The sequence below is a fragment of the Thalia democratica genome, chromosome 3, assembly GCF_965202585.1.
Source record: "Thalia democratica chromosome 3, ktThaDemo2.hap1.1, whole genome shotgun sequence".
Classification (NCBI taxonomy): domain Eukaryota; kingdom Metazoa; phylum Chordata; class Thaliacea; order Salpida; family Salpidae; genus Thalia; species Thalia democratica.
This window is the reverse complement of record NC_139167.1, coordinates 37,283,152-37,307,723: the sequence shown is the minus strand read 5'-3', so window position 1 is coordinate 37,307,723 and position 24,572 is coordinate 37,283,152. Positions and strand designations below refer to the sequence as shown.

Genomic DNA, 24,572 nt, shown 5'->3' with positions numbered 1-24,572 from the left:
AACACTTTAATTTCACAAAACAACATTTCAAAATTGGATAAAACTAAAACATACTTGATAATTAAGAAAAGTTTATAAATCAAAGTTTTTTTTTTAATTATACAAATTTAGTACGTTTTGACTAAATAGTTATTTATCACTTTATTATCAATTTACATATTTTTATTGAGCAACAATCTTAAAAAGATCATAACATTAATTTTACAAAACAACATTTTTGTACAAGAGCGTTTAATTAAATATAAACTTAATAAAAACTAAAGCTTATTTAACTAAACTATAAAAAATTTGTTTAAACTTATTTGCCAATGAGTTTTTACATAAAAAATATATAGTAGAATATCACTTCTCATTGAAATAAATTTACTTAAAAATTACAGAAAAATAGAATAAATAAAATAACTATATTCTTAAATACTACGGTAAACATAATCTTTAATTTTTCTGTAAATGTTTATTATTGTTAAATTTTTCATGAAGTTTGTTGAATGAATGTTTTTGTTAAGTAAAGTCTAACATCCTATGCAACAAGATAAAAACATATGTATACCCTATTAATGCATCTAATTAAGGCAAAGGCAAGCAAGTAGAATACACTTCTTTCTTACCTTACAGTTACGCTTCTTACGTATTTAATAGTTTTAATTTAGTTTAGTTTTTAATAAAATTAAGAGTACTAAAAACTTGTAGAAAATTCAAAAGATTAAAATATTTAATTTATTTTTTATATAAATCCGCTGTTAAAGATTATATTTTCAATGTTTAAAATTATATAGACAATAAATTTGTGCAAATAGTATTTAAATAAAAGGTCGTGTTTTAAACTGATACGCTTTATAACACCTTGTTTAGTAATTTTTTTCATTTTCAATAACTTAGCTTAAAGTTTGTAGTTAAAAAAATTAAAAAAAAGATGTAAAAAGCTAATTCAGAAGCATGATTACCGGAACGCTAATGTTACAATGCCAACTTTTCACTGAATACTTATTTCACTGCTTGTTTTAAGTTACAATGTAATACTCAAATAACTTTTGTAATTAGTTTTAAATTAAAATGGCTAGCTTGTTCAAAAAAGTTTTAAGTTTTTAGCAAGTATTTTTCTAACCTAATTACATGAAATAACTCGTTGCTAAAACACAGAGTTTGTTAAAAGAACAGTCAGTGTTATATGAATAAGTAAGTTTATATTCAATTTTTAATTTCAACAGAAAAAATATATAACAATATCTACATATCGATGATTATCTCTTAACAAAAAAGTCTAATTTTTCTTTATTTGCTATGAAAACTTACTTTGATAGAAAAACTACAAGTTCTGTAGCTAGGAGAAACAATATTAAACAATAATAATTTCTTATAATCATAGTTTAATTTAACTTTAAAAAGACGCTCAAAATATTTGGTCCAAGCACCCGGTGCACGAAGAACCTTTCGGTTATCAGATCACATACCACGGCACGGATACCTTTTAACGTTTTGTCCAGGACAGAAATAAATAAACAAAACGTACTATTTGTCAATTTGGTAGGTAAGCTTTTAACGATTCTTAGTTTATAGAAATTGTGGTTACTTCCTGGCTCAGAAAACACCATGTTTATTCACTCTACAAATGACACTAAGAAGTAAAATTTTGAATACTGAACAAAAAACTTGGAGCCAAAACTGCCAAATATACTTCCTTTGAGCATAAAGTAGACATATAACGTTTCTCACCAAACGATTTCAAACAAAGATTTCATTATAAGAACAGTTAAAATTTTGCAAACATACTAACAAATTTACAGTCAAAAATCAACTTGATTTTTTTAGTTTTGTTACTATTTTATTCAGAATTCTATAGTTACCTGAACTTTACCTTAATATATTCAATTACTTTACCTATTGTTATTTTACCTTTTTTTATCCAGCTTAAAAACGACTAGAGTATATATAGAGTAGAATATTCAGTTTATACCTTACAAAACATAAAATAAAGATTTAAAAGTGTTTTATTACTAGTAAGTTTTAATTAAGAAGTTTTTCATTGGGTTGTTTTGTAAAAAAACAAGTTTTTATGTTTGTTTAGTTTTGTTTTAATGAGATACTTACTCTGCTAGTAAGTTCAAAACACGGAATATTAGATAAACTTAACAAATATAATGCTGTGAAATATAACGCTGTGTAAGGCTGTTAAATTTTAACTTATATGGTTATACATCTAAATGTTAAGCCAGGCTAACTCTTAGTCTAAAGCTTTATCCAATATTTTTTAAGTCTTAAGCCAGTTTAAACTTTATGACTTATGTATAAAAGACTTTATTTTTAGCTCCCTTAAAACATAAATAAAAGTTATCAACAAATTTTAGACATGTTCATTTTGTCCATTTAAGTTATTAAAGCTAAAAAAAGTCTTAAATTGTATTTATTGGTCATTACTACAAGTGCACATGAAACAAGAGTTTAAGTTTTTTAGAACTATTATTTTTTAAGTGTAAATTGCCTTATCTACTGCAGTCAGGATGTCTACAACACGCAGGTCACTCAGGCTGGTTTCAAAGTTGTTAAGAACTCATATCAACCGAGGTTATTTGAAATTTTTTCAAAATTTCCGGCTTGTTTAAACTTAGAGTATATAACTCAGGCTATTTGTTATGACTTTGAAAGTTTTGATATGTTAGAAATATTCCTTTTCTTTTCCAGATATTAACTTAATCATCATCATTTTTTTAAGTATTCGAGCTTGATTAACTGTAAAATAGTTTAGGTTTTGATTTTTGTTCCATAATCTTTTTTAATAAACTAAGACTGACTCAGGCTAGTTTAATGTAAATCAAGAAAGGTTTTGCTAAAATTAGTAGAAACCCTGCAGTTGTACTTAAAAACTAGTTTTTGTATCATTTGCCTTGATACTTATTACTATAATGCTTTTTTTTTTTTTTTTTTACCAGTTGCCTCAGACCATGTTACCTAAAAAATTTTAATGTAACTTTTTGTTTATTTACTAAAATTCATCAAGAACTTTAAATGTTTAAATAGAAGTATGGAAATTAAAAATAAAGAAAATTTTCTTAAAATAAATTAATGAAATAAATAAATTAATTAATTTACATGGTAATTTAAAAAATTTTAATATAATAAATACGTTTTTTGTATAATCTTATTATTTTTTTTATAAGTTGTAGGAAAGAATATTTTTTTTCATAAATTTTTTTTATTGAAAAATAGTAGTTTTGGTCCTGAAAATTTTTACTTCTACGAGTCGTTCTTCGTACTAAAAAAACATTTGATAAAACTTTATAGTAAATTTCTTTCAAAATAGAGAAGTGGTTTTATTTTTAATGATTTTTTTTAATTCCGAAAAAAAAAGCGATAAAAACTGTTTGTACCATATTCAGACTCAGACTCAGTATCAGATTCTGACAAATATTTTTTGTACAAAACTATTTACATCTCAAAAGTAAATTGAAATTTTTTGGTTCTTTAATAAGGGTGTAATGTAGGTATTGCAACAAGCTGTTTGGTAATCTTGTCAAGTTCCTATGGACTGGGTGATTTCGGATATTTTTTCGTGAAAAAAAAATCTAAAATTAAATACAAGAACTAGGAATTGCACCCCAAAAGATCTCATATTTTGGTTTTCATCAATATCTAATGTAAGTTTCAAATTATGGCCCCTATGTGGCTCCTTTACTACTCATTTTTTTTAAAGTCCTCGCAACATATCTTAGAAAATACAACTATTTTTAAAATTCTTTTTTTCAGTGATTTAAATTTGATAATCAGAGTCTTTTTTTAATATAAACTTGGTATTCTTTGAGACATAGACATTTTTTTTAAACTTTAATTTAAGTCTTTAATTAGAGTCTTCTTTCTTAGTCAAAATTTTTCTTTTTATTTAGAGTGAATTTAAAGAAAATCTAAATTCACTCTCTAATAAAGATAGTTCAATTAAAGAAAAAATGCATGTTTTAACTTTTTTTAATAAAGTGCGAGAAGTAAGAAATTTGATCTTTAAAATGTCTATAAAATAAAAATATTATAAAAAAAGTAAATATTTTATGTTTGTTCAAAAATCTACTTTACTTATTGTATTACAAAACATATTTAACTATTAGTAATAAATATACTTTACGAACAAGGAACAAAGAAATTTTTTTGTTTTGAAATTTTTAAATCAAGAAAAATAACTCAAATTTTCCCTTTTTTAGAATGATTGTTGTAATTATATTTATAATACTATTTATTGAAATTTTTTAAGCTGTAGTCATGCAAAAAAATATTTAACTAAAATGTAGGTGACTAATAAGTTTATATTTTTACTAATACTGAAACATGTTTTTAATATAAAAAATAAATGTTATATTATAATATACTATAAATATTTACTTCATTTTATAGAATATTTTTTTGAATGCTCCTTCACTTATTAAGTGAAGTCTGTGTGAAAATGCCTAAAAATCCGCCCCAAACCTTTTATTCTTGTTTGTAAAACTTTTGTAAAAAAAAATTATTGCAGAAAAAATATAAGTTTAAATAACGCAATAGTACAATGGTATGCTATATTTGTTTAGATGAAAACAAAGATGATAAAATGATTTCTCCGTGTAGTTGCTCTGGTAAGTTTAAAACATTTAGACTAGTTTTATATAAGTATGTTTTATCTACCATTAACCTTATAAAATATTACTTTGTATTTATTCTATTATTTTCTAACTGAAATAGTGTATCAAATTGTTTATTACTAACTGCAATAAATTTATAAATTTAAATTAATTTTTTATCTATTTTCCTTAAAAATGACTTAGCAGGTATCCTTATTTCATAACATTTTATTTGCATACGAATAAAAATTTATAAACAACTAAATAAAAAATCACCTTTGAAAAAAAAAATAATTATGATATAAAATAATAAGTAGTACATATTAACTTATTTTGACTCCTATTTAATGAAAATAATTTTACTTAAGTCTAAGTAAAATACAAAAATTGCAAAATTAAGCTATATTTAATGTTTTCATTTTGAAATTTTTGTTTAAATATAGCTTTAATTTTGGACTTGAATGTTTTATAACAATTCTAATTAATATTTAAACTAATAAATTTAAAAAAACCTATAGCTGCATAAGATGCCAAAAACAGTAGTTGTAAATTAATTTCACATAATCGTTTATTTTTATTAAGTTTTCAGTATGTTTAGAGAAAATTGATAACAAAATTCTGGGATAGTTTCTTAGAATTGCTTATGGTAAAGTTACGATATCGTTATTTGAAACAAATTCTAGTTAAAGTATGTACTGGGTAATAGTTTCGCATTAACCTCTTTTATATAAAAATATTAGAAGTCAATTATAGCCAAAATAAACTTTTAATATTTTTCGTCTAATTTTAAAACAAAGCCTTTAAAATAAACTTTATTGATTTATATTTTACATTGAAAGTTGTATTCCACACTTCGCTTTTTTCTAAGCAAAAACCCAGCGTACGCTTGTTTGTGAGTTCAGTGGTCTACATGGTAATTAAAATCTGTTAAAATACAATAAAATAACTATGTGCATTCCAAGCTCAAAACTCTCCAAAAGTGTTGTAAGCATTTTCAAAATTTACTCTTGATATCTTCTGCGAGTTTTAAAAAACCTATTAAGTATGACTAAGACATTTTTCTCTTCATCATAAACTCAAGAATATCTATTGTAAGCTTCAAAGTACATTTCGTGCGCCCGTATTTGACTCTCTGGGACTTTGAAACTCTATTTTCGTGTAAACTATTGTGCATGGGTGCGAACCTGAAGACCGCTGTTTTAGTTAATAATGATTTTTAACGAAGTCGAATACAAAATTATTTTATTTCATTACTTCACCACAGTTTTAATTTAAGCTGTGATTGAAAATTTAAAAAAAAAATACAGGGTCAACGAAATATGTGCATGAAGGCTGCATAGCCGGTTGGATTGAAAGTAGGTACAGGTCAGGTCGTTTAGATGAAGCACAGTGTATGACGTGCGACTTATGCTGCACTAAGTTTGATCTTTACAGTTTATTTATTATATACATAAAGTTTTAAATTACGTTTTATCAGTCTACTGTAGTTTTTAACTTTTTTTATTTAAATTTTTTTTTTTTACATCAACATTTTTTAAGTATCTTAAGATATTATAGATTTATGACATAACTGTAAAATCAAACAAAAATAACTTATTAAATACGGTAGAGTTATTTTGTAATATTAAATACATTTTCATTATAAACAAACTGTTTTTCATATTAAGACTATTCAAATTTAATTTTTCATAAACAGGTTCAATGTCAGTTTCAAAATGATAAAACTAACCTACTATGAAATGCTTTGCGATCTTTGGGATAAATACAAAATTTATAACAAAACTTGGATATGGAAACATTCATTAAATTTTAATATATGTTTTCTCTTTTTTTGTTTTATTCTCTGGTTGGCCCCATATATTGTGATTTTAACTGATAGAACCCCATTTACAGCAATCAACAATTACAAGTAATTTTGAAATTATAATGTTTTTATACAAACTGTAAAAGTTTTAATTGTCTAATGACAATAATATGTTTATTGTTAACATGACATTATGTTGTTTAGTATTAAAAGGTTGAAATAACTTTTATCTCGATTCTAAAATTTAAATTATTCTTTTAGATTTTACTAAGCTAAATTGTAAACTTTTTTCTGCTAAAAAGTATTTGAATCAGTAAATATCAAAAAACTATAACAAAAACATTTTTAGAAAAGAAAATGCCTATGTGAAGAAAGCTGATTTTAAAAACTACGGTTTAAAAAAAGGAGAAAATGTAAATTTCTGCTATAGACTATTACTGCTTTTCTTTGAACTAGGACTTTTTGAGAGGTAGATTAAAAAATCTTTTAATAGTTTGCATATTTGCTGAGTCATCACATATTTTTTTAGGTTCCCTTAAATTTTAATTAAAAAAATTATTTATATGTTTCGGTAAGGTGATTTAGGGATAAGGGTAAAAATCTTGAAAAAAAATTAATATAGCTTTCAAAAAAATTGCTGACTCAGCAAGTGTAGTTTTAAAAGATTTTCAAGCAACATTTTAAGCTCCATTACTATTAGTTGTTTTATTTTAGATATTATTTTTTTTATTTATACTAGTTAGTAATTTGTTATTAATTTCTCTTTTTGGCTAATTTTTTTAGTAGAAAATATAGGAAACACATTTTACACAAGTAAAAATATTTATATTTTAAATGTTATAATGTTGAATAAATTATCATACATAAAAGTTTTTTTTATAAATTACTTTACTTTAGTGTTAATTAAAACTAAAAACTTTTGCAGCGCTAGTATTTTTTCTTTACACTTTAAGAACTAAACTAAATTTTAAATTTAAGTTGTAGGCAGCAGTGGAGTAGCGTGATACTTTGGTCAGGAGGTGCGCAATTTTTTTTTCTCAAATAATCTCCTAACTTAAGAATTTCGTAATTAGCTGTAAAAAGATCTTCTAAAAGCAATATAATTGAAATATTTTTAAAAAATAACGTTAACTTAAAGTTACTTTTCTAAAAAATACTTAATAACTTCAAAATTAAACAATCTAAGAAAATAAAAACTTCATTAGAATTACTTTCACTTGCACAAATATATACCTACTAAAAGAAATAACTTTTACTAATTACAGTAAACTTTATGTCTATAAAAGATAATTTATTTAATTAAACGAAAAAATTTGTTTTATTAACAAAAAAATATCAATCTCTTTAATATACAATACAACAGTGGTAACATTTCACATTATATATATTACACAAAATTATTTCTGAGTAAAAGAAAGTGAAACTTTATATATTTAAAATATGTTGCTTGCTTTCTAATGCAGGTTAGGTATCAATGTTAGAAAACTTTATCTGAATCATAACAAAGTTAAAGCAAGATGAACTTCGCTTATTGCATATTTTTTAAGTTTGATTAAATACAAATCAAAATTTGTTAAAAAAGAAGCATATTAATTGACTAAAAGTAGAACTCGCCTCCGCCAATCTTGTGGTCACACAGGACAGTTTAAGGTCACTCAGGGTAGTTTTTTTCACTTAAAGAGAGGCAACCCTGAGTAATGTAAATTTGATAGGTAGTTTATTTGTGTCAAATTATTTTGTTGTATATTTTAGCAATTTTATAAAGCTTAACTTGTTAATTTTTAAATTTTTGAGATTCTTTTATCAGAATTTAGAAAAACTTTTTTTTATTTAAAGTTTTTACTTAGTGTTATACATCTGTACCAGGAAAAATGAATAAATTTAATCGTTAAAATAAGAAAAGAATAAATTATATTGAAGCAGATTTCCGCATACTTTTAACTGTACATTATTATGCTGATATCTAATTTCTTTTATTTTTGTTCTGTTAGGAATATTAATACATACAAATGCTAAAACACAATGTAATTAAATTGTAAATTTCATAAAATAAGTTTGACTCACTAAGTCAGTATAAAAAATGCTTGAGTTTTTTAATTGCGTAAGCTTAATAAATATTTAATGATACATTGGTTTGTATTTTATAGTATCATGTTTTGCATAGTAGTTTAAAATACAATTTTTTTTTGCATCCGTAAAATGTTTTATTTAACTAAAAACATAATAAAGAACAAAAATATTACGACCTATATTAACAGCTTTATCAAAGTATAGTTTACATTTACACGACAGAGAAATTAAATTACTATTTTGAATTAAGACTTAGTGCATTTGATTTCATTATTTTATTGTACTATCACTCTATAGTGATTTTTACTTAACAGAAATAATAATTTATTCAATAGTCTGGCAACGTTTTTCTATAAGTTTAAAAGATAACTTCTAACTTTCTGAAGCTGGGAATTTTTTTTATCGCTAAAAAAATTATTCTAAATTAAAAATGTATTTTTTCATTAGCACATTAAGAATATTGTTCAAACTTCTTTTTACGAAATAAGTCATAATATAATACGTAACTACTATTTATAAACTTATATTGTATTTACATAACAAGCAGATTAAATCTTTTGGATTCCAATTATTAGAATATTCGGACATGGATTCTGCCGGATCCAAATTTCAAAATTGAGATTCGGTTCCGGATTGGTCCGAATCTTAATTTGAAAAAAATATTCGGATTCGGCCAAATGAAATTTTTTTTTAGATTCGATAGATCACTATTTTAAAGCATATTAATAAATTTTATTATCCTGGATAAGACGTTAAAAGGTACCTGTGGGTGCGAGAAAGGTTTTTTCGTTCACCAGGTCCTAGGACCAAATACTTTGAACGCTTTTTGTTGTACAATAAACGACACTTAAAATATTTGATGTTGTATAGTTTATGTTTATTATCTTGTTTAACTATATATACAGGGTTGCCAAAAAACCTGAAATAACCAGTAATTTGACAATTCAGGTAAAAACTCGAAAACCTAGAATTTTTAAAAGAAATAATTAATTAACCTGGAAAACCTGAAATTTTAAAGAACTTTTAAACTTTAAGTAGAAATTCAATAACAAATGAAAAATCTATCATAAAGCAAAAAAAATATCACGAAAACAATTATTTTAAAATTGCAGTACTTTTTAAATGTTGTTATACTATTTAAAAATCGTTTTTACCACCTTAAGATTAACTTTATATCAAAAATGGACTAAAAAACTTGTTATATAAACAGGTTGCCACAAAAAACATGAAATTTTGCAATATAGGGAAAAAAAACTTGAGTTTGAGAAATTTTGGAAAAACCTGAATTTTCTAACAAAAATTTCTAAATAACCTACAGAGTTACCAAAAAAACCTTGAGTTTGACAATATAGGCAAAAAAAACCTGGAGATTAAGAAATTTTGAAAAAAACTTGTAATTTTGAACAAAATTCACTATAAATCCTGGAATTTTTACATGTTAAGTAGTAAAATTATCAATCAAAATTTTTTTTATTAAAAAACACATTTTGAGAAGATATCTTTTCTATGTTGTTATGCTATTCAACACAGTTTTTTATCTTAAATTTAATTTTAAACTGTAAATAGACCCTAAAACATGTAATTTCAAAAACCTGGAAAAATTTGCCAACAATATTTGGCAACCCAGAACCTATAACTTTAAAATATTTTACTTCTTAAGTAAAAAAAAACAATTTAATATCAAAAATCTTTCATAAAAATTTTCATACCAATAATTTTTTTTATTTAAAGACACATTCGAAGTAGCTATAAAATATCTTTTTAAAGTTTTATGACTATTTTATACAATTAGTTTGGTCTAAATCAGGATGGCCACAAAACCTAAAAACTTGGAAAAAACTAGATTTTGACCATTTAGGCTGGAAAAACCTAGAAATTTAAATGACTTTAACATGTTTAGTTAAAAAATTTTGATTTGAAACAAACCTCTATCTTATTTATAAAAACAATTTTCATCATCAAACTTTAAAAAAAAAAAAAACATATTTAAGTAGCTTTACAGTCTCTTTTCAATGTTCTTATACTAAGGATTGCATTACAACCTAGAAAAACCATGAGTTTGATAATTTAGGCAAAAACACGTGGAATTTAATTAATTTTGAATAAAAACCTGAAATTTTGTACAAAAAATAAACGAGGCTGAAGCTTCATAGAAGTTAACATTTAACACCTTCTCATTTTTTTCACTTATAGTGTTAGTTTTTCACCATTAGTGTTTAAGCTTTTGAAATCGCCCTAATTAAATTCGACCAATAAAACCTTGTTGATTATACGTAGAACTACCAATTTTAAAAGATTGAACGATTAACTTTAAAAACTAAAGTAGTTATAGTGTTTGAAAAATATGTAAATAAAAAACTACATCGATTATTGTTTAAGCTTTTGTAATCGCCTTAACTAAATTAAACCAATGAAACTTTCAAAATTTGTTGATTACGCGTAGAGCTACTGATTATTTTAATGCATATCTGACCCGTCGCTGTAAAAAGTTTCTGAAAGCTATGACAATAATAAGAGAACAATTTTTAATAATAAAGTAAAAACATATTACGGGCATTTTAGTTTACTTAATATCAAAAAACGTAATAACAGAATGATCGAAACAACGTATATTTTAGGTCAAAAAATTTGAAGAGTATCAAAAAAAAATGTTTTAAGTTCAAAGATTTTCGTTTAAGTTTAAACTATTTCAAAAAAAGACTCAATCGTAGCTTACTATAATAAGTAAATATTTGTTAATTTTCATTACAATTCTTGTTTTAAAGTTTACATGACACCTGATTATAACCGTAAATACATCTAATGCGAGTTAAGGCAATTTATTAGGTATTTTTGCTTTTCTAATTCCATAATTAAAAGTAGTAAAACGAAACACCTAATATAATAGTATCACTGATTTTTAGATCTACCATGTTTGAAATTGTATAAGTTTTGATAATATTTTATATCGAACTATGAGTTTGGTCTTAAAGAAAATTTGAAGCTTTAGTTTAATTTTTGTAGCTTTACTTGTTTATTTATAGAAATTATCAAAAATATCTAAGGGTATGTGTTCTTTGAAATAGTTAGAGATCTCGATAAGAATTTGAAGAAAAAACTGAAAATGAAGTTTTACTTTGTTGTGATGTGAATACTACATGCTCTAAATAACATTTATTAATTCAGTGGCTCAATTTACACCACGTTATATGAAGCATAAAGTTAAATAAAAGTTAAATACATCATAAAAACATTAAAACTATTAAAAAAATATATATCGTTTTTGTTTATAATTTTCTGCCTCTTATTTAAAATACATTTTTAATATACACAATAACTGTAGAAATAAAAATGTATCTTTTACTGTATAGTTAAAAAATGTTTATTTTTGTGTATAAAAGAATGACACTTAATTAGTTTCATAGCATTTTAAAGACAATTATTCGCAGTAATAACATAAAATTGATGCCTTTATTTAACTTTGCTAAAGTTAAGAATTTTATGTATTTTTTACTTTAACTTGTTAGATAGCTTATAAAATTTAAGTTGTGCTTAGTTACATTAAAATGTACGAACAGTGAAAAAAAAACTTTAATAAAACGAAATTTAAATTAGAACTATACAAATAATAATTCTAAAAAATAAATCTAAACTGTTTAAACAAAAATTACCGAAAAAATAACGACTCAGTAAAATATTGAGTAAAGTTTATGTTTATATACTGAACAACTTTACTTTTTTATACTTGTTGGATAATAAAATAGGTATTAATTTTTCATATAACGAAAAAGATTGAGTTAAAAAGATAAACAAATATTCTTTTTACACATTTAAAAACTAGAAAAACAATAAAATTTTATAATAACTGTCAATATTCAAAACACTTTTTAGAATTTTTATCTAGTAAACAATGATTATAATGAATTATAACATTTTGAAAAAGGTTGTTTTAAAAATGTATTATTTATTTTTAAGCATAATTAAAAGATAACCCTACAAATAACAACACAATTTAACCAACCTAAGAACTCTTAAATAAAACCACTGAAGCATAAAGAACTTTTAAATCTAACTTCCACAATTTGACAAACACACATACTTAATAAATCGAAACCATCCAGTTTCAACAGTAGTCACCCTTGGCGATTTTCAAACACATATTTCGCACAAAATCCCGTTCACAACACTACTAACGTGACAAGCAGTTCCAATCAACGGGTTCTCGCTTGTTGTCCACGAGATACTGGTTCGCTTTGGTGAAGTGAGCGCACTCGAAGTAGCCGTGGTGAGCCGACAGCGGGGAGGGATGCACCGACTTCAGCACCAGGTGGGATTTCTGATGAAAAATAAAATTTTACTGGTTGCTGATAATTTAAGCTTGTAAGACTTAATCACTTCAACAACAAAAGCGATTTGTGAAAATTTGAGTATTAATCAAACTTAGTTTTTCTACTTTAGGCTGCCCGTGTTTTATCATTTTCTTAGATATTAACAAAACAGGTTTATTGATATTTAGACCATTTCTAAAAGTTTTACTCCTGTAAAGAAGAAAACATACGCATCTTTGCAACTAAAATTTCAAACAAACCAAGGATATTTTCATAGGTTTTCTGTGCATTGTAAAACTTGATCTTTACTTACACACTCAAAATTTTAAAACAAACATTCAAAACTAACGAAATCTGTTGTACTGGACATAAACTAAGTACAATAACAAGTCATTTAAAATATTAAGTAAATAATTCTAAGAGAAACATAACTTTCTGTTTGAAGATGCATTACATGACAAAAATATATTTACTAACTAAATTAGATGCCAATAAAAGTTTTTGTGAAAGTGTTTGAAAATTAACAAGAAAAGAAAAATGGCTAAAACGTTCTAATACAGAGCTAAAACAACTTAGCTAGAAAAAAAATTTAGAAGGTTTTAAAATTGAACTTAGTTTCACTATTAGTTTATCAACTTAGCTTGCTTGAAATTCTTTGTAGTCACCGTTCAAATGCTACCACTTATGAAACACATGTTATGAAATAAAAATACTGTGAAATTGATCAAGTTTAAAAAGACTGCTCGTTCATATTTACACTTTAAATTGCTCCTTAAATTTTAATTTTTATAACTGGCGAGCCCGTTACTTTAATGAAATTTGGAACTATATTAAACTTCAAAAACTTTCTGGTACACTAAACCCTTAAATTTGTTTAAGTTCATAGCTCTAAAACAGTGTGATTACAACCGCATGTTGTTTAAGACTTACAAAATATATTACAAAATAAATAAATTTAATCAAAACAATTGGGTAAGTAATTAAAAATTGGTTCAACACTAGGCAAAAAAAGTAAAATAAAGGAAAATCATTTATGTACTTCAATGGATTTTATTAAATTTTAAGTTAAATTACGTATTTTTTCTTAACAGTCTCTAAATCATTATTTCTGTAAATAATAAACCAATCAACTTGTTTCACTACCGCTCTAATTTTTCTTAAAAATATAAAAATAATCAAAAACCTTGCAAATAAATATGAATTAAAATGTTGCATATAAAAAGAATTAAAATCTTACAAATAAAAATAATAAAAAACCTTGCAAATATTGGCTCCCTTCTTCTGCGCGTAACTCCCCCACAACATGAACACGACGTTTCTCATCTCGCTGCTGACGTGTCTTATTATGACGTCAGTCAACTTCTCCCAACCCCTGTCCTTGTGCGAGTTGGCCTTGCCAGACCTCACCGTCAGCACCGCGTTCAGCAGCAGCACCCCTGAAAATAAATTCCCCTAAAGCGAAAGTAAGGAATGTTGATAGTTAAAAGGAACGCTTTTAAACTTAACTGTGCTTTTTTATTATTATTTGTTTGTATAACGATTAAAATATAAGTGTAGCAGAAATTATAAAGTTTAAGTTTTATTAATTAAATTTAAAATTAATTATAACATAAGATAAAACATTACCGTGAAGCCAGATCATAATAAATAAATTTTTAAATACATACATGTTAATCTAACTTGTTTTTCCAGAAAAAAATTAGTAATTCAAAATTCAAGTAATAATATTTATGTCAAGTGTAAAAACAAATAAGTGCTTTTTTTTCTATACTTAATAAAACCTTGTTTTGCCCACGGAGTCAAATCACCGTGTTTCGGAGTTACAAATTCATCATACTCTTTGCTCAGCAATTTAAATATATTTCTCAAACTTGGTGGAAACTTGATGTCTTTCTGTTAAGTTTTAAAATTGTTATTTAACTTTATACAAAACATTATTGTGGCAACTAATTATGAAAACTTTTAAGTATACTTTTTTAACCATTTATTACATTAATCACTTGCACTGTAAAACTTCCTAAAACTACTAGTGATGATGCCAACCAGTAGTAAATTGTAAATATTTAAATTTGAACAAAGTCTCATGTGTACATTAAACTTAGACAAAAAACAGTGAAAAATAAAATGTATCAGAAAATCATTTATACTTCTATAGAGTAATAAAAAAAAACATTATTTTTTTAATTCTAAACTGTTATTTAAAGAATTAAAAAACTGTTTTTTTTTGTGGACATTTATTTTATTGAAGCAACTACGTCAGTAAGTTAGAATATTATCCACACGGATGCACACTGACTATATACTTAAAATTAACTTTAGATTACTTAAGATTATTGTTTTTCATCTTAGTTTAGATATAACAATATTTTTCATGGAGAATAGAAACAAAAAATAACTAAATATATTGGCTTTTCAATATACAGCTACCCAGAAACATTTTTACAAAAAAACCACCAAACTAAAAATTGCACAATGGCTTAGTGGTTTTATTTTTAATGTGCACAATTCAAGACATGAGGTCTTAAAACAACATTAATACTTTCATTACTGGAAAAAAACTAATATTATATTTTTTAACTATTTTTATAAGTTAATGTAAGAAATTAACAATGGTTAAGTTTAATTTTTTTCCACACTTTTTTTTGTGAACATAAAAACTTCTAAGCAAAACTTTTTTTTAAAGCAGATGTTGGTGATTTATTAAGTACAGGGTTATTAAAATATTTTAGAATTTTTTTCCCAGTTTATCTGAGTTTCTTCCAGGTTTTTTGGTCCATTTTAAAAATAATATTAAACTAAAGGTAAAAAACTGTGTAAGTTATATAACAACATTAAAAAGATATTATAAGCTACTTTTAATGCGTTTTTAATAGAAATAAAATTTTAGTGAAACAAAAAAAATCTATATGTATAATCTATAAAAAAAATCATATCTACTTTTATGTCTAACTGAAAATTTATTACTTTACATGTATAAATAGTTTAAAATATCAGGTATTTTATTGATATTTGTTTGAAATTCCAGATTTTTAACTTTTTTTTTTCAAAATTTTTCATGTTACAGACTTTTTTGCCTATATTGTCAAATTCAACGTTTTTCAAGGTTTATCCAGAACTCCAGGTTTTTGGAAACCCTGTAAATATGTAACGTTAATTGTATATCATTTTTAACAACTTTAGCACTGAAAAGTAGATAAACCATAAAATCAGTATCTTTTTTAAAAAAACACACATTTTAACTTTACCACTTTTTTCTTCAACTAACATAACTTTTTTCAAGTTTCAGAGCTTATTAAGAAACTGGCTTAGAGTTGGTATCAAAAGAGACTCATTATTTCAATATCAACAGGGTTGTCTATCATTCAGTCATAATATATGTCCTGAGTGATCAAAAACTGTGCGGAGTCATCCTGAGCATTTTTAAACCCTTTTAAACAAATTTTAAACTTTCTAAAACAATCTGTGTTTTTAAACAAATAGTTTATAAAATAACAAAATATTGAAACTAAAATAACCAAACCTAATTCTAAGTCTAGAAAAATTATATCTCGAGATTAATAAAAAAAAAAACTTGAAACTATCCTAAGTTTTTCATGAAAAAACAAAACTGTACTGAGTCAGCTTTAAAAAAAATTATAGTACCTTGAGTTATCCCAAGCTGTCCTGAAATTTTCAAAAACTTCAAAATTTTTCATAGTAAGTGGCAACCGTATATCAAACAAAAAGTTACTTAATTACTGGTAAACTTTTTAATAAAATAATTTTTATTTATATGAATTAATGAATTTTACATTCAATACATAAACTTGGTTTTAAATATATTTTATAAAGTCAATAAAAGTCTTTTGTTTAAACAGCTTAAACTATTTAGCTTATTTTTACAAACAATATCAATCAGTGTAGAAATATAATGAAAGTAAAAATATTGATAAAATTTTATTAAGAATAAAATTAATTAAAAATTAAAATAAATACTTAGGAAGTTGAAAAAAACTTAGCTAAGCTTTTTAAATCTTAACTATTCTTAAATACTATTACAAAAAGCTATTACAACAACAAACTTATCACAATTTTTTTAGTTATCTAAAAAATAAACCAATTAAATAATTATATAAAATAAACAACATTGAAGCATAGAAATTTAGTCAATAATTAACCTGCACACTGAAACAAAGACCATGGGCTTGGTTAGGACCGTGGTAAGGATCTTGTCCTAGAATAACAACTTTAACTTGGTCGAGTCTTTGATGCAGCGTCCATGAAAAAACATCTTGCAAGGGAGGATAAATTGTGTACTGAGATTGTTCTTTGCTGACAAACTGACTAAGCTGAAAGTGGTAAAAGTAGTTTTTTTAAAAAGAGGTTTAATAAACTATTGTATATAACAACTATTTGTAACCTTTTAAAAATAGTAACATAAAAAGTTAGATTTGCCATTTTGCAGAATCTCTTTTAAACAGTTTTCTGTTTGAATTTAATTAATTTTAAAATAAATATCTACATTAATAATATATTAGGAATTCTTCACCTAAACAAAATATGACATGTTACCTTTTTAAAGTAGGGCTTCTTACTCTCACCAGTTAGTACCTCAGCCCAAGAGTTTCCAATAGTGACTGTTGAAGATGCAAACTCAAATGCACAGTTTTCACCGGATCTAAAAATTCACAACAACTAGTCTTTAACACAATCTTTCAAAAAATTATAATTGAAAAATAACACAAAGACATGTCTTATTTTAAGATCGACTTAAAACAGATAAAATTGTTCTAAAGAATTTTAATTTAAACTCGTAATAAGTTTATCTAAAACTAATTAAACACTTTTAAAATTGTTATATATACAGGGTTGCCACTCCTTTTTTTCAAACTTCTTCCAGGTTTTTAAAAGTACACATTTTTGGGTCTATTTTTAGTTTAAAGTTAAGTTAAAGGTAAGAAACTGTGTTAAATAGTATATAAACATTGAAAAGATACTGTAAATATGTTTTTTAATAAAAGTAAAATTTTATGATAATTTTTTTTTTATTTGTATGATAGATTTTTTGAGTCAAATCGAAACTTAACTACTGAACATGTGAAAATTGTTAAAATTCTAGGTTTTTTTTTCAAAATTTCCCAAATTCCAGGTTTTTCCAGTTTTTTTTGTCTAAATTGTCAAATACCAGGATTTTCCAGGATTCCAGGTAAAGTGGCAACCCTGTATATAACTTTAATGTTTTAAACAAAGTGTTTTAAACAGTATCAAACTTTACATAAGCATTTCAGTATGTTATAAGCACCTTTTTCTTTCAAATAAACATGTAAAAAAGATGTGTAGAAAGCTTTATAATTTGTAAAACCAAATCAAACTTTTTGGCGGTAACTACTTCTTTCTCTTCCACAGGTTTTGTTTCAACTTTTGCTTTTTTTTGAGTCACTTCTTCATCTTTTTCTGTTTGTTGTTCAGCCTAGAAAAATTATCTAATTAATTGTCTTAAATTCCGTTTTCTTAGATAATTTTTATTTGCAACAAAAATAATAATGTACTTTTTTGAATTAAAATGTTGGTTTTACTTAAAAATCAACCAGTAATTAAATCATAAAGATACACACAAAACAAACTTTATACTTAACAGTCATAACTAAAAAAATAATAAAAAAATGTATATACAGTTTAAATATTTTTAAGAAATCACTTTTAGACATTTCGGTCTATGACAATATGTAAGTGTTTTTCTGCTAAGCAATAAGAAATATGGTAGTACTAAAATTACAATTTTTTGATTAGATACAAAACACTTAAAAAATAGTAGTTTTAAAACTGTGTAAAAATTGATTAGTTGTTTATTAAACTTGACTTGTGTATAGTTTAAAAACTAATTATTTATTAAAATAACTTACTTATAGTTATAATTAATCCTAATTAGATATTAACCTAAATACAAAATAGTTTTTTTTTTTTTTAATTAATTATTACATATTCCACCTCAGTGGTCTTCAACCTTTTGAAAATTGTTAAAACAGATTTAAATAATTATGCGCACTCTAGACTATAAAAACATCAATTATTTTTATAGAAAAAACTTATTTTTACGTTTCAAGTGTTTTAATTAATAAATTGTGTCTTAAGAATAGTGTAACAATTTATGTAAAAATTAGCTTTTTCTATTATAGAAAATTCTATTGTAGAAAAATTTGTTATTTGAATTTTTAATCCAACTGTAGTTCAAAGGGAAAAGTTAATCTAATCAGAACTCTGTGTTATTGTGTACATAAAATTTGTTCCCCACAATTGCTACTATGTGAAATCAAACAGATCAAGTTACTATTAAACAAAAACAAAGGTTATTTAACAAAACAATCCATTCACATTTGAAAAATTTAGATAAAATAAAGACATTAGGTCCTGAAAAATGTGTAGTTAATTTAAAAATTCCATTCATTAATAAAAATTAAGAAATGTTAGAAACAAAAATTAGAAAATTGATAAGAAATACTTATCATGCAGCAAACCCTAGAATCTTCTTCACCTCTAAACTACTATTAACACCAGGTGGTGAGGATCCAATATCAAGCTTAAATAAAAGTATGGTAATTTACCAATACAACTGCTGTTGTAAATCAAGCTATATAGGATTAACAACAAGACCTCTAAGTAAAAGGATAAAAAAGCATGTCCCAAAGAATGTAGAGAACTTTTGCTTTTCAGATAAGAAAGATGATATAGCGGTCAAGGTTTTAAATGTATCTAAATGTTCATCCATTGCAGAACATTTGATTAATAATTCAACATGTGCAAACAGTTATAATCTAAATATATTTAAAACTATTAAAACTAGCAGTAATGTTTCTGATTTGATTAAATTAAAAGCTATTCTTTTGTTAAGGAAACCTATTTTATGTAAACAAAAAGAATTTGAATTTACTGTTTCTTTATTTTCATAATAATTTATAAATATTTTTTTCATTATATTGATGTTTAGTTTTACTGTAGATTAATTATAACATAAGTAAACTTAAATGCTTTTAATTGTTACTAATTGCTTTTATCTGCTATTAATCTCTTGACTACTTTATGATTACTTGGTTTCTATAAAAGTTTGTAAAATCTTATCTCTTGTTAGCTTTGTACTCTACTGATGAGAATTGCTCGAAATATATCTATTTTTATTGAAAGTGTGTGTCTTGTATATCTTATTGTATAATTACTGGTCACTTATGTTCCAATATTTGAATAAGAAGTATGACAAAAATGTTATCAAGCATTGTAATAAGCTGATGTTCACACAGAGTAAAGGTATTTGAAATAATTGCTCTTATTAGTTCATAGAGTTCTTAAAACAGTGTATGATTAAAATGGTTATTCCAAAGAGGATTTTGTTAAAAATAAATAACTTAAAATTAAAGTTACACAGTGAAGTAGAATAATTTTTTTTAATTCTGAAATTCTGGAAATTGAAAGAAAGTATAAATATCTTGAATATGCAATTTTAAATTACTCAAGTAAATTAAAGATAGTTCTTTTTCCAGAATATTTTGATAAATTTAATATTTATGTGAAAGAAGTTGTAATTAAACAAAATAGTAAAATTATGAAGGACAGTAGTAAGAAATTGAACAAATTGATATTGCAAAAGTTTGGTAACTTAGCTAGATAAAATGCTTTTAATTATTCTAGGCAACAGTTGACAGAACAAGAGAGCTTTGCATTAAGTCTTGGCATTAACTTTTTGCTCCTTACAACACATGCAGATAAGGAATTGCTTTTTTTTAGGATTTGAGTGTTTTTGCAAACAACTGGTATGTTGAAACCTAGATCTATTGATGAGGAAACTGCTACAAAAGTGAATTTATCATCCTTGGCGTATAATTACAGGGTTGCCACTCGTTTTTTTCAATATTTTTTCCAAGTTTTCCAAATTTCTTCCAGGTTTTTAAAAGTACACATTTTTTGGTCTATTTTTAGTTTTAAATTAATTTAAATATAAGAAACTGTGCTAAATAGTATAAAAACATTGAAAAGATACTGTAAAGTTACTTTAAATGTGCTTTTTAATAAAAAATTTTTGATGATGACAAAAAATCTTAATTATATGATAGAATTTTTGTGTCAAAATGAAATTTTACTACTGAAAATGTTAAAATTATTAAAAATTCCAGGTTTTTTTTCAAAATTTCTAAAATTCCAGGTTTTTCGAGGTAAAGTGACAACCCTTTAATTAAAGTAAACGATAACCTAAAATAAGTAGCTTGTTGGATTTCTTTTAAACAATAAAAATAGTTAAAGAGTTGAAAAATGACAATAATTTGATAATTTCTAAACTGGACAAGTGAAATGGGTGTGTATTAATGAAGAAATCTGATTGTTGGGGTTATTCATTAATATTTAAACTTTTAAGCTCAGCAAAAGAATTAGACAACATTGATTAAGTTGAAATTGAAATTATTAAGTTTCTGAAATAGTTATTAACTTTATTAAAAACTTGCAAATTATTCAAGATTTACCTACTTTTTCAACTAGAGATTTCGAATTTTCAGGAAATATTCCTTGGAAATTCTTTAAAATTATGCTAAAATAAAATTTTAAAATATCAAATATTTTGGAAAGAAAAAAGTCTAATTTCTTGTTTATTTAAGAATAAAAAACCTTTTTTTAGTTTGAAACTAGATTATTCTTTCTAAATAACTTTTCTAAATTATAAAAGATTAGACTGAGTTTTTTCTTTAAATGAACACTCAAAAACTTTTAGGAAGAAAACTTTTATTAAAGGGTTTCCATAAGTTAAAAAAAATCCAGGTTGTTGAAAATACAAATTATTTGTCCCTTTTTAGTTTGGAAAAAATAATGGTTAAATAAAAAAAGAAAAATGTGAATGCTCACAACTTTAGTCAATGGATTGGTGTGGAGAAAGAATTTTTTAACAGCACACTGCAGGTCATTTGGTTGTAATCACTACTTTGATTTAAATTTAAAGCAATAAAAATAATCAAACATAAAATATTTTTTCAAATTATTAAGTAATGAACTTTTCTTAGATGGTAAGCACCATCTATAAACACATTCTGACAATACTGACCATTGAAACCAAGGTCAGACCATGGGTACCACACTGTCTACTTCATTAGATTTCAGTTTTAAAATCATTATAAGTTTGTTTCAAAAACAAAAAAGATGCTTAAAATATATATTCTTAGGACCTGGTGCACAAAGAATCTTTTGGTTAATGAGAGGTACACCACAGATACCTTTTAATGTCTGGTCCATTTTCGCTCACATTTTTAATGTTGCCCTTTCTCAAAAAACAACCAAAAAATGTAACTTAAAGGGAGAAGATGTAATGTCACTATAAACAACATATCTAGTGTAAAATTAATACTGGAAAAGCACTATATTTTTATAGTATAGTGCTTATTCACTTATCCGGACTAATTTCCAATAAAAACTAGTTTGTTAGGAGTGATATGTTTCCGTTAAATTGACTTTAAACTTAGTCAAAGTTTCCGTTTTCTTTCTGTCTGTTTTTTTAAGTAAAAAAAATCTTTTATTTCATTGAAATAGATAGGTTTACATTATTTTTTGTTTTTAAAGATAAATTTAATTTATATTTTCTCTTAAACAATTATTAATATTTTTTCTAAATAAATATTTTTTTAAATTAATAGTTTGGGCAGATGGAATTACAAATGATGAATTTTACTTGCTTGACCAATAAAAAATGTATATAGTTGCAGAGGGTTAGTAAGTCTGATGTTTTTCTACCATAGAAAAAATAAATTAATTAACCTTAAGTTTAGCTTTTATTATTTATCATTTTATTATATATTACTTACAATTACTATGTATTTGTTTTTACCATAACACTTTTATTATGCACTACATTATATGCAGCAGTTATATAATTATATGAAAAAAACGATTTTTGTAGTTATTCGGACACGTTTACAGACAAATCTTGCCCAACGTGTCCGGATAATTGTTAAAGGACTGTATATGTGTTGGCCAAGGGTTTGGATTTTGTAACAACTTTCAACTTGGAGAGCTTTAAAGCTGCCATTAGGATCTCTGTCTAAGTTTCTATAACTTTCAGTACATGGTAGGTAAAAAATTAAAACTACTAAATGTATCCTTAACTTATTTATTGGTTTGAAAACTTTGCAGTTTTAATCAATAAAATCTAGCATTATTACGTATCAAATAAAAACATTACATTAGTATCACTTTAAACTATGTTGTTTTTTATAAGTAAAAAATCAAACCTGCTCAGCCTTTCGTTTTGGAGGTGAAGTGAAAAATGATAAAATGTTTGCTTGACTTGGCATTATAAAAATTACTTATAATTTATTTGTATATATAAATAGAAGCCTATTTAATTAGTTTCTATTCATAGTTCACTTATTTTCAATATGGCGCCAACATTGCTCATTGTTCACTTGTTCATAAAATAAATTGGACTCAAAAGCAAATAATTAGGAATAATTTATTTTTTTATCTAAAAACTTTAAATTATTTCATTACATACATCTGCAGTCTAAAACTTGAAAAAAACTTTTTTCTTTCCTAAATTTAACTTCATACGTTAGTACAGTGGAAGGGTCTTAATGATAGCACCAATGACTGTAGAAATTAAAAGTTGTAGGATTAAATTTCACTAGGACTCGACAAAGAACTTTCAAACAAGCCTCCAATCTTACGTTTTTTAGCAAGAGTTTCGATATAAATTAAAAGTTTTCAGTTTATCAATTTTATTTATTTCGTTTGTTTTTTGGTAAGTTTAAAAAAAGTAGTTTGATAGAACAGAAAAAGTTGTGTGCTTTATATTATATACGTTACCTAATATATTAATATTAAATAATTTTTATATTATTTAGTTATAAAAATAAAACAATATTATTCGGCCTTAACTAGCTGTATTAGAAAAATGAACTGTATAATGTACATACTTGAAAAAGAAATGCGAGTTTTGATAGCCACTATTTTTTTTTTTTTGGTAGCCACGGATCTTGTATCTCGTTTCGTTATCTTTAGAAATTTGTGACGTAACAAACGTAATTAGTTACGATTTCCCGCAAATACCGACAAGTATGTTCACAAGACCGGAAAAACTGGTTTTTTGTTGATATGTACTATACTAGTGTAAAGTTTTATTTACACTTTTGTTACAATATTAATTGTAAAAAGATTTGTAGTGATCTACTGGATCTACGATTCCGGATCCGGTTTTAGATTTTTTCTTAATTAAGATTTGGCCGGATCCGGATGCGGATTTATTTTTTCAAATTAATAGAGAGCAAAATTATAAAATTCAATTATTTTAACACCATCATTTAGTAAAAAATGTTTAATACAAATATCTTGTTAAAAAAACACAATGTTGTTGTCTAAGTATTGTATTTTATTACTAGGAAAAAGAACATTGTAAAAAAAATCTAGTTATATGAAATTTCAGTTTAAATACTAAGTATCAAGCTACTTATACGACTAAATTTGAATTTTGTACCTTGTATGACGTAAGCAAAAGATAAACTAAATGTAACAATGATTTAAAAAATAACAAACTTAATTTGTTTTTATGATAAGCTTTATATTATACTTTTATTTACAAAAATTTGAGCTATAAGATGAATAATAATTTCTTTAGCAACTGTTATATATAGAAAAAATTTAGTATATAAAATTTACTCATATCAACGCAATTAAGCTACAAAGAAACCTGATCTTGTTTATTCAAATTGTTATGAAGATATAAAAGTTTTTCACCAGTTTTTGGAAGCAATCGATTTTGCTTTTGTTCGTACAAATTACCAGCATCTGAAAACAACCTTTGAGAAT

At 24.7% G+C, this 24,572-nt stretch overlaps 1 protein-coding gene across 1 annotated transcript; it reads right to left on the bottom strand.

Annotated features, from left to right (window-relative positions):
- Window positions 1–12,189: 12,189 nt before the first annotated feature.
- Window positions 12,190–23,073, bottom strand: LOC145831517 (uracil-DNA glycosylase-like). Its single transcript, XM_082938796.1, has 7 exons — window positions 23,000–23,073; window positions 18,113–18,210; window positions 17,313–17,418; window positions 16,919–17,089; window positions 14,543–14,654; window positions 14,019–14,197; window positions 12,190–12,769 (listed from the first exon to the last, which is right to left on the bottom strand). Exons 1-7 carry the CDS (start codon window positions 23,060–23,062, stop codon window positions 12,623–12,625), a joined length of 876 nt encoding a protein of 291 aa, XP_082794922.1. The 5' UTR covers window positions 23,063–23,073; the 3' UTR covers window positions 12,190–12,622.
- Between the last annotated feature and the right edge of the window lie 1,499 nt (window positions 23,074–24,572).

What these genes read in the sequence shown, in the direction of transcription:
- LOC145831517 (XM_082938796.1), bottom strand. Translation starts at nt 23,062, where the DNA reads ATGCCAAGTCAAGCAAACATTTTATCATTTTTCACTTCACCTCCAAAA. An exon ending in AGAAGCCCTACTTTAAAAAG is followed by an intron (nt 17,090 to 17,312) that starts GTAACATGTCAT and finishes TACCACTTTCAG; the next exon opens with CTTAGTCAGTTTGTCAGCAA. An exon ending in GACTCCGTGGGCAAAACAAG is followed by an intron (nt 14,198 to 14,542) that starts GTTTTATTAAGT and finishes ATTTATTTTCAG; the next exon opens with GGGTGCTGCTGCTGAACGCG.